Source organism: Notolepis coatsorum (assembly GCF_963971535.1).
Source record: "Notolepis coatsorum genome assembly, contig: SCAFFOLD_1214, whole genome shotgun sequence".
Lineage (NCBI taxonomy): Eukaryota > Metazoa > Chordata > Actinopteri > Aulopiformes > Paralepididae > Notolepis > Notolepis coatsorum.
The window spans coordinates 48,208-62,266 of NW_028170317.1; the positions used below are offsets into that span (position 1 = coordinate 48,208).

At 48.3% G+C, this 14,059-nt stretch overlaps 1 protein-coding gene across 1 annotated transcript in view; it reads right to left on the reverse strand.

The window, feature by feature from the left end:
* LOC311248559 (aryl hydrocarbon receptor-like) overlaps positions 1-13,171 on the reverse strand; it is a gene marked incomplete at both ends in the record, with an annotated part of 61,091 nt that extends 47,920 nt beyond the window's left edge. The window contains one exon of the mRNA XM_084339422.1: positions 13,082-13,171. Within this exon, the coding sequence (XP_084195548.1) occupies positions 13,082-13,171 (90 nt within the window). The remainder of the gene's footprint in view (positions 1-13,081) is intronic.
* Positions 13,172-14,059: the final 888 nt, after the last annotated feature.

Genomic DNA, 14,059 nt, shown 5'->3' on the forward strand with positions numbered 1-14,059 from the left:
CACATTCCGTTGGTTCACTCCCTTTTCACAGCTTTTCACAGACATTTTCTATGGAGACATTTAAAGGCTCAGTTCCATTTTTTTATAAGTAGAGCTGTCATAGAGCTGTCTTTCCAGAGTTCAGTTCCAAGATTTATACTGGTCATATAGGAACGACCCAGGATGTCATTGTCAAAAAGTGTCACTTGTTCTGTGGCACTTCTCAGCGGTATTAGAAAGGATGGGGTTAGGAAAAGGATTCATTGATATGATTAAAGTATTATACAAAGACCCATCTGCCATGATTTCAACAGGTATAATCACCTCCGGAATATTTCCGGTATCACGCTCTTCTAGACAGGGTTGCCCTCTTAGTCCCGGACTATTTGATTTATCACTAGAACCTTTAGCACAATATATAAGACAATCCCAACTCATAGAACCAATCGTAATCAAGGGCACACAACACAAAATTAGTCTATATGCGGACGACGTAATACTGTTCATGCAAAACCCTAACACCGCAATGCCTTATCTTCTCAAGTTGATTAATGACTTTGGCGACCTATCAGGATTTAAAATAAACTGGCCAAAGTTGGCTTTCCTTCCACTGAACGCCCCTGCAGAGAATACAAGTCTTCCAGGGGAAATACCAATGGTTAAACACTTTACATGCTTGGGAGTTGAAATATTCCCTACCATAAGCCAAACGGTGAAACACAATTACACAGAAATCCAAAATAAAATCAAATGCGACCTTGACAGGTGGTCAAAACTTAAAAACTCAGTACAGGCACGGGTTTCAATAGTTAAGATGGATGTCTTACCTAGAATCAACTTCATCAGCTCAATGCTTCCGTTACCCCCTCCAGATGGTTACTGGAAAAAATTACACTCTTCCGCATATAAATTTATTTGGAATAACAAACCACCACGTATAAAAAGATCCACCGCACAGAGAAACAAAGCCGACGGAGGGATGGCAATCCCAAATTTTTTCCACTATTTTAAGGCGTACACTTTAAGACCACTGACAACCTGGTTTGAACCCCAAGCATCAGTATCCTGGAGAAATTTAGAAGTAAATATAGTAGCACCACAGAGACTGCAGGACATAGTATACACCAAAATATCAATTAAGCAATGCGAACTGAAATTTGGCCCCATAATTACACATGCGATCCGGATATGGCGTGAAACACACAAAAAATATTCTAATCCACATAAATGGCATAATCATACTCCCTTATTCAATAACAATGCACTCCTGATTAGAAAACGACCTATAAGATTCCCTAGATGGGAAAAGCAAGGCATACATACATTAGGAGATGTTTTCAACAAACAAGGTTGTTGTGAAGGGCCAGATTAAACCGAATATATATATATTTATTTATATATATATATTTAATTGTATTTGTATATTCTCTAATATTCCCTGATATCCCTTGTATATTCCTTGTACAATATGCATTGAATATCCATTCTAGCCTACTGAACATCCCATAATAGTCTCCATTCTACTATTGGTCGAGACCTTGGTGCCAGGCTGCCATACCCCTCAGACCCAGTTCAAACGTACCGCTCGACATGTACGAACAAGTCCTAGTTCCGCGTAGGAATTTGGCTACCGCACCACTAATGGGACTATTTGTTCATAGTGCGTATATATACTGCGCTACTAAAGTAGGACTTTCTTTTCAGTCCAGTTTCTTACCCTCCAATAGAGTCACAGACGTAAAGCCTCCCCGCGACGCCACGTGTGGGAGTAAGGCCAAGTTCGCCTACCATCGGTATTGAGACATCGTGTATATTAATATTTGAATAGTCATATTTGGCACTATATCGTCGAGTTGGACGTAGTCTATTAAGCTAATAATAGTCTGTTAATATATAGTGCTTCGTGCGGTGAGAATACTACCGTAGTCAGTACCCCATCGTTTCGGGCAGAGAACTGGCTGCTTACCCAGGGTGGTTGACCCTATGTGAAGCTGCACCCGAGGAGCCCCAGAGCCGACGAGCGAGTGGACCTGTATACCGGATTATTCTACCGACGACAGCCCGCCTTCCCAGGCACGGATTATGCTTTGGATACTTTGATTATTCCATGGATAAAGACCCCCGACACTGCCGTGTGTTGGAACCCCCCCCCCTGGAGAGGACGCAAGGTGAGGAGACGCTCTGCAAAACGAGGTCTCTTCACGTCTCTCCCCCGTGGACCGGAGAGAGCCGGCCCACAAAGAGTCCACCTGCTTTCATCTGTGGTCCAAGGATCGCCGGCGCATTGAACGGCACTACAGTGGGTTCACCTGGGATACCCTTGGCCGGACGAGGCAGCTGGATTCTACCCCCCCCCCCTCCTACTCCTGTCGGCTTACAAGCGACCGGATTAACCCCCTCTAGTGTATCCAGCCTATAATCATTAAAGTATCATTGCTGTTATTCCTTAACTATTCCAGGTCGTATATTTACCACCTGCGCCTTCAGAGATTGGACATTCTCTATTGATATACCGACGAATACTCCTTGCCATAAAAGTGCATACTATTTCAATTCATAAATGTAATTAAGTGATTAAGTGCTTATTCTACACACCATCGCTGTGTAGGAAATAAAGACCTGTTTCTAATTCGTACATTTGTGTTGGATCCGTTTCATCTACGTGAGAGTGTTCATGATAATATATTTATGCCGTGTACTGGGTGGCCGAATATTAAGTACAAAGGTAGTGGTAGTAAGTATCATATCTAGTAATACAGTCAGGGAATTGTACCCCTCAGTTACAATTGGTCCTTCGAGCCGGATGGTAATTAGTGTAATATTAATATAGTGTTATTAATATTGAAATGGCCTATGATGAACACTCCACGAAACGATCCTCCTAACCAACGCCCGCAGCGCGAACGACGGCTCCCTCAGTACTTAGAGGCTTACGCTGTCAGTCAACAACCTAGTCTTCTACTAACAGTAAACGCGGTAAAACTAGAAAGTAAAAGTATGTCTAACCCCAACGCCCAGACTACCCCGACCATAGAGGCCCCTACGGGCTCTAATGTAACTGACCAAGTTCACGGTGGGGACCAGTGGGAACCAGACATGACTTCACACCCCGCCAGTACTGAAGAAGTAGTCCCCGATGAGTCCCGGGAGGAATACAACGCTACCGAGAGAGAACTCGGCACGGAAGAAGACGGGGAGAGCACCGTGGAGATAGAACTCCAAGGCTCCGCAAGGAGTACCCCGAGGGAAGGCTCCCCTATACAACCGCCTTCTCCCAGCGAGGCAGAGAGGACACTACAGCAGGCATTCCTCGTCAGCCTGAAAGCCTCTACTGAACGCGATAGACTCCAGGGTGAACGCGATCGACTGCAGATCCAGCAGCGAAGCGAACACGAGCAGATACGTCTAGAAATAAGACGCATTCAGATGGAAGAGAATGTGGCCCGAGAACGAGCCGGTGCTCAACGGGACGCAGCGAGCGACAGACAGCAGTCGCAACTAATAGAACAGCTGATCAGACGGACAACACCCTCTCCCTCTGCCAGAGGCTCCAGGAACTCGTCTAGACACACCTCCAGGGCGGCATCCCCTAGCCGAGTAAACAACCCTGAACTTGACCAACAGACGAGGTCTATACCCCCCACAGACCACCTCCCCCCACCGGTCCAAGCGAGACCTAGCAACCGGGAAGGAGCAGCATATCCTGTGGAGAGGCTAAACCAGAGACTACAAGCACTGGATGACCTAACTGAAGACGAAGAGGAAGAGGAGGAGAACCACGCCCGAAGACAGCACAGTACTCTACCGGACCAGGAGGTCCGGTACAGCCCAGGCTATACTCCCGCGGAGCTGCGCTACAGACCCCCGACTCTATACACGGGTGAGCACGACGCACGACCCGCACCGAGGAACAGCACCTGGACAAGCGGGCCATGGTACACTGCCGGTACCAGCCCATACCAAGGAGCGGGAGGAGACTCGCCTAGGAGGCCTCTCCCCCAACGCTCGCCGATGTATCCACAGTCAGCGTCATACATTGGCACGCCTATGGTACCCGACTTCACCCAAGAGAACCGGGCCCAGTATACAGAACTCCGCATGTGTCTGGAGACCATGTTGGTGGATGTATTGGATGAACGCCACAAATACGCCATCCTACTGCAGCACTTAAAGGTGCCCCGCGCACATAATATAGCGCTCGCCTACGCGACTTCCACCACCCCATACACAGCAGCGCTGGTAGCATTGGACCAGAGGTATGGGCGCATATGGGATTACGTGATCCAGGAGATCCGACACATCGACCGCTTACCCCCAGCAATAGACAATCGAGCACTGGACGACCTGTCCATCAGAGTGCAGTCCCTGGTAGGGATGTTGGGAGCGCAAAGAGAGAAGGGGAAGTATGAACTTTACGCCAACTCAAATGTGGAAAGGATTCTGGAGAAGCTGCCGCCCGCTCGTCAGGAGCGCTTTAGGCGGCAGAGGGACCACAGAGATCCGAATGGCCCCGAACCGAACCTCCTCGATCTAGCAGACTTCCTGGCGAGAGAAGTCAGCAGCCTACGGCTAGATACATTCGGACGGAGCACCCCTGGCTCCAGAGAAGGAACCAGACGACTAAATGATGGAAGAAGATCGGTGACTGTGATGCACCAATCGGAGTCAGTACCGAGCAGCAGGAGCCACAGTACCCCCTCCAGAACGGAGAAGTGGAAGATAGTGTGCCCCTACTGTGAGAAAGAACACTGGCTAGCGCAATGTGACTCCTTCCCCAAGCTGAACGCGGAGGAAGCAGGTCAATGGATAAAGTCCAACAAGCGCTGTTTTCGCTGTGCGCGCTCACACATGGCAGCCGAATGCCGCTTAAAGAAAAGGTGCACCAAGTGCGATGGAGCCCATCTGGACATACTTCACGACAGTAACAGACGGCGTCCTTCACCTGCACCATCCAGCCGCAAAGCGAGCGTCATGTACATCGATCCCGCCAGCAGCAGTGGAGCTCGAGTACTCCTAAAAGTAGTGCGTGTGACACTAAGCTACCAGAATAAAGTCCTGGACACTTACGCCGTCCTCGATGACGGGTCAGAGAAGACCCTGCTGCTCGCCTCCGCTGCGGCTCAGCTAGGGCTGCGGGGAAGCGAAACCCAAATGACAATTCGGACAATAAGACGAGATTTGAAGACGATAAAGGGCGAGAATGTCTCATTCTCTATCGCAGCAAGCGGCCAGCCTGAGCGACGGTACCAGATTGCAGACGCTTTCACCAGCCAAGAAATAGGACTGTCGCGGTACACATACCCCGTCGCCAAGCTGATGGAGAAATATGCACATCTGCGCAAGTTACCGATCCCGCTCATAGACAATGCTATGCCGACCCTGTTGATAGGCTCCGACCATGCAGACCTCATTGTCCCGATAGACCGGGTTCATACCGGACCCCGAGGCTGCCCTGCAGCAGTCGAGACCCGTTTGGGATGGACTCTCCAAGGCCCGCTCGCCAAATCTCTCAACCGAAGTACAGCCACTAGATGTCTCCACTCCCGAGTCACAGAGGGAGAAACCGCACTCCTGCAACACGTAGAGCGGCTATGGAGCTTGGAACAAATGCCCTTTAAGAATGGAAAGAAAGACATTCGCTCTAAAGATGACATTTACGCCATTCACCTCCTCGAGACAGGGACCAAGAGAGTCCCGGTCAACGGCGTGTTGAGATACGCCACGCCACTCCTGCGGCGAGAAGGAATGCCTACTTTCCACGCCAAGACAGACGCCACAGAACGGTACCTGCTGAACACGGAGCGGCGCTTAGCCAAGAACCCCGCCCAAGAGAGTGTATACCGCGCTGAGATTGAGAAGCTCATCACAGCGGGACACGTCACAAAGATGGACATTAAAGAGGCTGACCAGACCACTGAATCGTGGTACGTGCCCCACCACAAGGTCCATCACAACGGTAAAGACCGCATAGTATTTAACTGCAGCTACCAGATCGGATCCCAAAATCTGAATAAAGAGTTACTGCCCGGTCCCACACTCGGCCCCTCCCTACTCGGCGTTCTACTCCGCTTCCGCCAGGAAAAGGTGGCCATCAGCGCGGACATTAAAGGAATGTTCCTGCAGGTGAGATTAGTAGAGGCGGACAAGCCCCTGTTACGGTTCCTATGGAGAGAGAAGCCAGGAGATGAGCACCCAGCCATCTACCAATGGGAAGTCCTCCCCTTCGGAACGACGTGCAGCCCCTGCTGTGCGACATTTGCACTACAGAAACATGTAGCAGAGGACCCAGCAGCGGACGAAGAGGTCCGACACAGCGTAAAGAACAGCTTCTACGTAGACAACTGTCTACAAAGCCTTTCAACCCAGGAAGAAGCCGAGGCTCTCCTGATTAAACTCCGCGCCTCATTGATCAAAGGCGGCTTTGATCTCAGGCAGTGGGCCAGCAGCGATCCGCAAGTACTGCGCAGCCTCTCCTCCGAGGACAAGGCAGCCAGCAGCGAGACCTGGATGGCTACAATCCCGGGAGAAGCCCAGGAGATGACCCTGGGATTGGTGTGGCGATTCAAAACAGATTCGCTTCACTACAGACACAAGCCCCTGACTACGGAGCAGGGAAGGCCGGCGGCGGCGCCGACCACCAGACGGAGTGTGTACACAACACTCGCCCGACAATATGACCCGCTAGGATGTATTCTACCGTACACCACCAGGGCAAAAATGATTGTACGAGCATTGTGGGACAAGGACCAGGGCTGGGACGACCCCATTCCCGCACACCTTGCATCCACCTGGAGAGAGTGGGAGATGGAGCTCCACTCACTCCCAGGCGTTAATATGCGCCGAAGCTACTTCCCACCCACGGTGAGGCCAGAGACATGTAAAATGGACTTACACGTCTTCAGTGACGCCTCAGAGGTCGCATACGGATCAGTAGCCTACTTGCGGGCCCAAGACCAGGGGGGAGAGATCTACACAGCATTTGTCCTCGCCCGCTCGAGAATAGCCCCACGCAAGCAACAATCTATCCCACGTCTAGAGCTCTGCGCAGCCCTAGCCGGAGCGCACCTAGCCACGCTCATCCAACGTGAGCTCACCATACCGGTGTCTAGAACAATCCTGTGGTCAGATTCCACGACGGTACTCGCCTGGATCAAATCGGACTCATGCAAGTACAAAGTCTTCGTGGGAGTCAGAGTCACCGAGATTCAAGACTTAACCGAAGAGTTAACCGGAGAAACAGAGTGGCGCTACGTTGATACAAAACAGAACCCAGCTGACGTCATCACCCGGGGGATGCCCCTGGATGACCTCACCCGTCGCAATGTCTACAGTGACGGCCCCGCATTTCTAAGACTCCCGGAAGGACAGTGGCCCATGCCTATCCCGAGGGAAGCAAGTCCAGAGGAGGTGGAAATTAAGAAGTCTGTGTTCTGTGGATTGAGCACCGTAGGCTCCACCGACCCTAACATAAACGATTGCACGTCCATAGAGAGTGCACAACAAAGAACATTCCTGCGGTACCACCCGGAGTGCAAGTCCCCCGCTGATATGTCAGCAGCTAACTACGAGGAAGCAGAATTGCTTCTACTGCAGCGAGCCCAGAGAGACTCGTTCCCCGATGAATTGGCCTGTCTACAGGGAGGAAAGCCCGTCCCATCCGACAGCAGATTAATTCACCTGGCCCCCGAGAGCGACGCTCATACCCTCATCAGAGTGGGTGGTCGCCTACGCAGAGCCCCCAATCTACCGGATGACATTAAATACCCGATCGTATTGAACAGCCGACACAAGGTCACAGAGCTGATTATAAAGAAATACGATGAGGATGTACATCACGCAGGAGCAGAAAGAGTCTTCGCGGAAATCAGACGTCGTTACTGGATCCTACAAGGAAGAGAGGCGGTACGACGCTTCCAACGAACATGTCTAGACTGCCGCAAGTGGCGCGCGCAGCCCAGCATACCAAGGATGGCTGACCTTCCTCCATGTCGCCTCCGAATCGGTGACAAGCCATTCCACTCAACGGGTATGGACTGCTTTGGCCCGCTGCACATAAAGAAAGGAAGAGGAACCGAGAAGCGGTGGGGTATTGTATTCAAATGCATGACCACCAGAGCGATACACATCGAGCTTCTCCCGACCATGAGCACAGACTCATTCCTTATGGCCTTCCGTAGATTCACATCACGGAAGGGAAGACCGTCTACCCTATTGTCCGATCATGGGACAAACTTCAAAGGCGGCGAAAGAGAGCTGAGAGAGAGCTTCCAAGCTATGGGCCCAGAACTTAAGACCCACCTCGCTCCAGCACAGGTTGATTTCCAATTCAACCCCCCAAACGCACCCCACTTCGGTGGCACTTGGGAACGAGAAGTGCGCTCCATAAAGACAGCCCTGTACGCAGTACTTGGGGCCCAGACTGTGGCGGAAGAAGTCCTAATGACAGTCCTCACGGAGATTGAGGGAGTACTTAACTCGAAGCCCCTCGGATATGTCTCCAGTGATGTGGCGGATATCGACCCAGTTACCCCCAACACACTCCTGATGGGGCGGCTAGATCCCACATTACCCCAGACCATGTACCGGCCTGAAGAAGCGAACGGCCGACGAATGTGGAGGTACAGCCAAGTATTAGCCGACAAGTTTTGGAACAGTTTCCTACTGCACTACCTACCGTCTCTACAGACCCGCCAGAAGGGGGTAAAGGAGAGAGACAATTTGACAGAAGGAACAGTCGTCATGATTATTGATCAATCACTGCCCAGAGCTATGTGGCCGGCCGGCCGCGTAAGCAAAGTGATCACCGGTGCCGACGGCAAGGTCCGAGCAGCTGAAGTGCTCGTCCAGGGTCGCACTTACACCCGTCCCGTGGCAAGGCTCATAGAACTGCCTCGACTCCCAGACACAATCGATGATGACCATGACCCTACAACCCTATGACTTTGTGAAGTTGACTGACCCCTACAGCAAACCCTTATGTGTAAATAGACAACGCGATTAATCTGTCTCTGTTTAACTGATTAGGTCTGGGACCTATTCAGGGGGTGGCTGTTGTGAAGGGCCAGATTAAACCGAATATATATATTTATTTATATATATATATTTAATTGTATTTGTATATTCTCTAATATTCCCTGATATCCCTTGTATATTCCTTGTACAATATGCATTGAATATCCATTCTAGCCTACTGAACATCCCATAATAGTCTCCATTCTACTATTGGTCGAGACCTTGGTGCCAGGCTGCCATACCCCTCAGACCCAGTTCAAACGTACCGCTCGACATGTACGAACAAGTCCTAGTTCCGCGTAGGAATTTGGCTACCGCACCACTAATGGGACTATTTGTTCATAGTGCGTATATATACTGCGCTACTAAAGTAGGACTTTCTTTTCAGTCCAGTTTCTTACCCTCCAATAGAGTCACAGACGTAAAGCCTCCCCGCGACGCCACGTGTGGGAGTAAGGCCAAGTTCGCCTACCATCGGTATTGAGACATCGTGTATATTAATATTTGAATAGTCATATTTGGCACTATATCGTCGAGTTGGACGTAGTCTATTAAGCTAATAATAGTCTGTTAATATATAGTGCTTCGTGCGGTGAGAATACTACCGTAGTCAGTACCCCATCGTTTCGGGCAGAGAACTGGCTGCTTACCCAGGGTGGTTGACCCTATGTGAAGCTGCACCCGAGGAGCCCCAGAGCCGACGAGCGAGTGGACCTGTATACCGGATTATTCTACCGACGACAGCCCGCCTTCCCAGGCACGGATTATGCTTTGGATACTTTGATTATTCCATGGATAAAGACCCCCGACACTGCCGTGTGTTGGAACCCCCCCCCCTGGAGAGGACGCAAGGTGAGGAGACGCTCTGCAAGACGAGGTCTCTTCACGTCTCTCCCCCGTGGACCGGAGAGAGCCGGCCCACAAAGAGTCCACCTGCTTTCATCTGTGGTCCAAGGATCGCCGGCGCATTGAACGGCACTACAGTGGGTTCACCTGGGATACCCTTGGCCGGACGAGGCAGCTGGATTCTACCCCCCCCCCCCCTCCTACTCCTGTCGGCTTACAAGCGACCGGATTAACCCCCTCTAGTGTATCCAGCCTATAATCATTAAAGTATCATTGCTGTTATTCCTTAACTATTCCAGGTCGTATATTTACCACCTGCGCCTTCAGAGATTGGACATTCTCTATTGATATACCGACGAATACTCCTTGCCATAAAAGTGCATACTATTTCAATTCATAAATGTAATTAAGTGATTAAGTGCTTATTCTACACACCATCGCTGTGTAGGAAATAAAGACCTGTTTCTAATTCGTACATTTGTGTTGGATCCGTTTCATCTACGTGAGAGTGTTCATGATAATATATTTATGCCGTGTACTGGGTGGCCGAATATTAAGTACAAAGGTAGTGGTAGTAAGTATCATATCTAGTAATACAGTCAGGGAATTGTACCCCTCAGTTACAAAGGTATTTGTAGCTATGATGAAATAGAAAAAAAGTTTAATCTCACCGGTTCCACATTTCTTTTTTACGCACAATTATTGATATGTTTGAAGACTCAGGGTGTTCCATTAAAGACACCAATTGCACACCACAGATACCACAAATTTTTCTATGAAAGAGAGACATCGAGAGGTTTTGTATCAGATTTTTATCATCAATTACTAACGGCTTCGTATGAAACCCTCCACCTAGACTCTGTTTGGAGGAGGGATATACCAGACCTAGAAAAAGATTTTGATTGGCAAGAAGCCTGGGCAAATGTTCGACTTGCATCAAGGAACCCGGACCATCAACAAATCAATCTTAACTATATTCATAGGACATACTTGACTCCTATAAGACTGAACAGAATGGGTCTTAAACAAGACTCCAAATGCTCCTTATGTACAAATGGGGACGAGGGGACATTTATGCACATGTATTGGGACTGCCCACCAGTTAAGATATTCTGGAAAGAAGTGACCCAGCAATTATCAAATCTCTTAATTCTGAATATACCTGTACACCCCTCTATATTACTGCTGAATGATGTTTTTGAATATGCAGTACCTATACAACAAAAGAGATTGGTTTTAGCTGGTATTACAGTGGCTAAAAAACTGATAGCATCACGATGGTTTCAACCGGAAAAAATGTGCCGAAAGGTCTGGATGTTGTCATGTGTTGTCGTGTGTTGTCATGTTTGTTTATGTGTTTGTTTAAAAAATAATAAAAAAATAAAATACACAAAAAAAAAAAAAAAAAAAAAAAGTAGAAGAAGAAGAAGAAGAAGAAGAAGAAGAAGAAGAAGAAGAAGAAGAAGAAGAAGAAGAAGAAGAAGAAGAAGAAGAAGAAGAAGAAGAAGAAGAAGAAGTCTCTGATGCTCATCCTGTTTGTACAGCTTTGTGTTTTGTTTGTCATTATTTTATGTTACCCTTTTACCCTTTGATCACAAAAACCATGGTAAATATTAATTAAATATCTTTTGTTGGTTACTTTGGCTACCGTCTCCTTATTATGTTACATTGACCAGACAACGAGCATTCCTTCAGTCAATGGTAACACATTCTCCATAACATGTCACCTTTAGCATAACATGTCACCTTTATCATACCATGTCACCTTTATCATACCATGTCACCTTTATCATAACATGTCACGTTTAGCATAACATGTCGCCTTATCATAACATGTCACATTTATCATAATGTCACCTTTAAAATGGGCCTTCTGTGTAGGAAACACAATTTTACAGATTTGTCGACAAAATCAACTGATCAATTAGTCGACAAAATCCTGTGATTATTTGTTGACTTAGAATTTCTAGAACTCGTTCAGCTCTAAATATGACATTGTTTACTTTTAGGATAATGGAAGAGAAGCGACTGTGTTAAATCACAGCATCACTGTAGCAGCCATGCATAGCTGGCTCCCCATTGCTGCACGAATCCGCTTCAAGGCCCTCGACCTAGCATACCGTGCGGCAAAGGGAACCGCTCCCGCCTACCTCCGGTCAATGGTCTCTAACTACACACCCTCAAGACCCCTACGCTCTGCATCTTCTGGCCGCCTCAGACCTACTCCTATCCAAGCTCCGGGAGGGTCATCAAAGAGAAGTTGCCTATTCTCAGTCCTTGCCCCACAATGGTGGAATGAACTACCCACCCCAGTTAGGACAGCCGAAACACGTCCAATCTTTCGCCGTCGACTAAAGACGCACTTCTTCAACGATTATCTAAAAAAAAAAAAAAAAAAAAAAAAACTAACTAATTTTACTGTCATGCACTTGTCCTAATAAACTAACCTACACCGTAGCACTCAACACTTTGATGAACATTGTTGCTCAGCTGATAGAGTTGTGCCCTTCCTGATGGCTTGTCGTACAGAACATGTAAGTCGCTTTGGATAAAAGCGTCAGCTAAATGACTAAATGTAAATGTAAATGTAAATGTAGTTGCTCTACCACCGACGTGAGGTTCACTGAAAGGACCTGTAAGCTTAGGAAATCCCATGTCACCAGTTTGTTCCTAATTATAGCACGCTTAGGACTGTGGCACTTCATTAACCACGATTCGACCATCTATTTCTGCACAAAGCACCCAGTGTAAAATGCCTACAATGTGGTTTGCATGACGTTTTCAAATGAGCTAACATGTTTAAATGAATGAATGAATCAGTCAATTGATGATTGATTTGGTCTGTTAATGAATTACACACACACACACACACACACACACACACACACACACACACACACACACACACACACACACACACACACACACACACACACACACACACACACACACACACACACACACACACACACACACACACACACACACACACACACACACACACACACACACACACACACACACACACACACACAGCGGTGACCCAGTGCCATTAATTGGCATTAGTCTGTCAAGACCCCAAAGGCGATCAAGCTGTCCTGTCACATGCCTGTTTAGTCCTTATAGAATGCAATGACTGGTAAAGGCACACTAAACTTAAGGTAGACGACGGACACACATGGCCGAGGGTTGACCCCGCGCTGAGCCACAGGACGGAGAGAAAGAGAGAGGGGACATACAGTACCTGGTGGAAGCCCAGGTAATCCTGGATGGTGTGAGAGGAGTAGAAGATGGTTCCATCGGCGGTGACGACCAGGACAAAACCATTAAGAGCCTGTAGGTCAAACACACACAGATCACAAACATCATTATAGGTGGAGAGAGTGGAGAGATGCAGTTGAACTGTTTGTTTTGTTTTCATTTCCAGAGCTCTTGACAAGATACAGTATCTTGTATATATATCGTTGTGCTTCATGAATAACAAAAAAAAAATCATAACAACTTCTACATCAGGGAGACAATCATATTATCTTAACGACGCGGAGCAGCCTAATAAACGGTGATTACGAGATGCAAACAGAGCGCGTCTCAGAGCTGGACGGATAATCAAATAGTGGCGAGGAATAAAAGGGGTGGGATTATTCCGTCATTGTTTCTCTTGATATGGGAACAGCTGGTCCCACATTTCCACCCTGCTACACACACGTGCTGTTTGTTACACTCTCTCGCTTGCTCTCCCTCTCTCTCTCTCCCTCTCTCTCTCTTTCTCCCATCCATATGGGTATGTTTAGCAAACAATCACACAAACAGATATACAAACAGTATTTGCCACAGACGCACGCACGCACGCACGCACGCACGCACGCACGCACGCACGCACGCACGCACACACACACACACACACACACACACACACACACACACACACACACACACACACACACACACACACACACACACACACACACACACACACACACACACACACACACACACACACACACACACACACACACACACACACACACACACACACACACACACACAGAGTTACGCAACCCCTGTAGAGTATGCACAAATACGAACAGCTCTCACCTCTCTTCCCTAGGTCCACCCCACAGGGTGACAGGATGACTAAAGTCCACAATGTTTTGGATAGTAACCACCACTAACCAGTGATTCAGCACAGTTATCTGCAGCTCTTCCCCAGTGTGAGCAGACT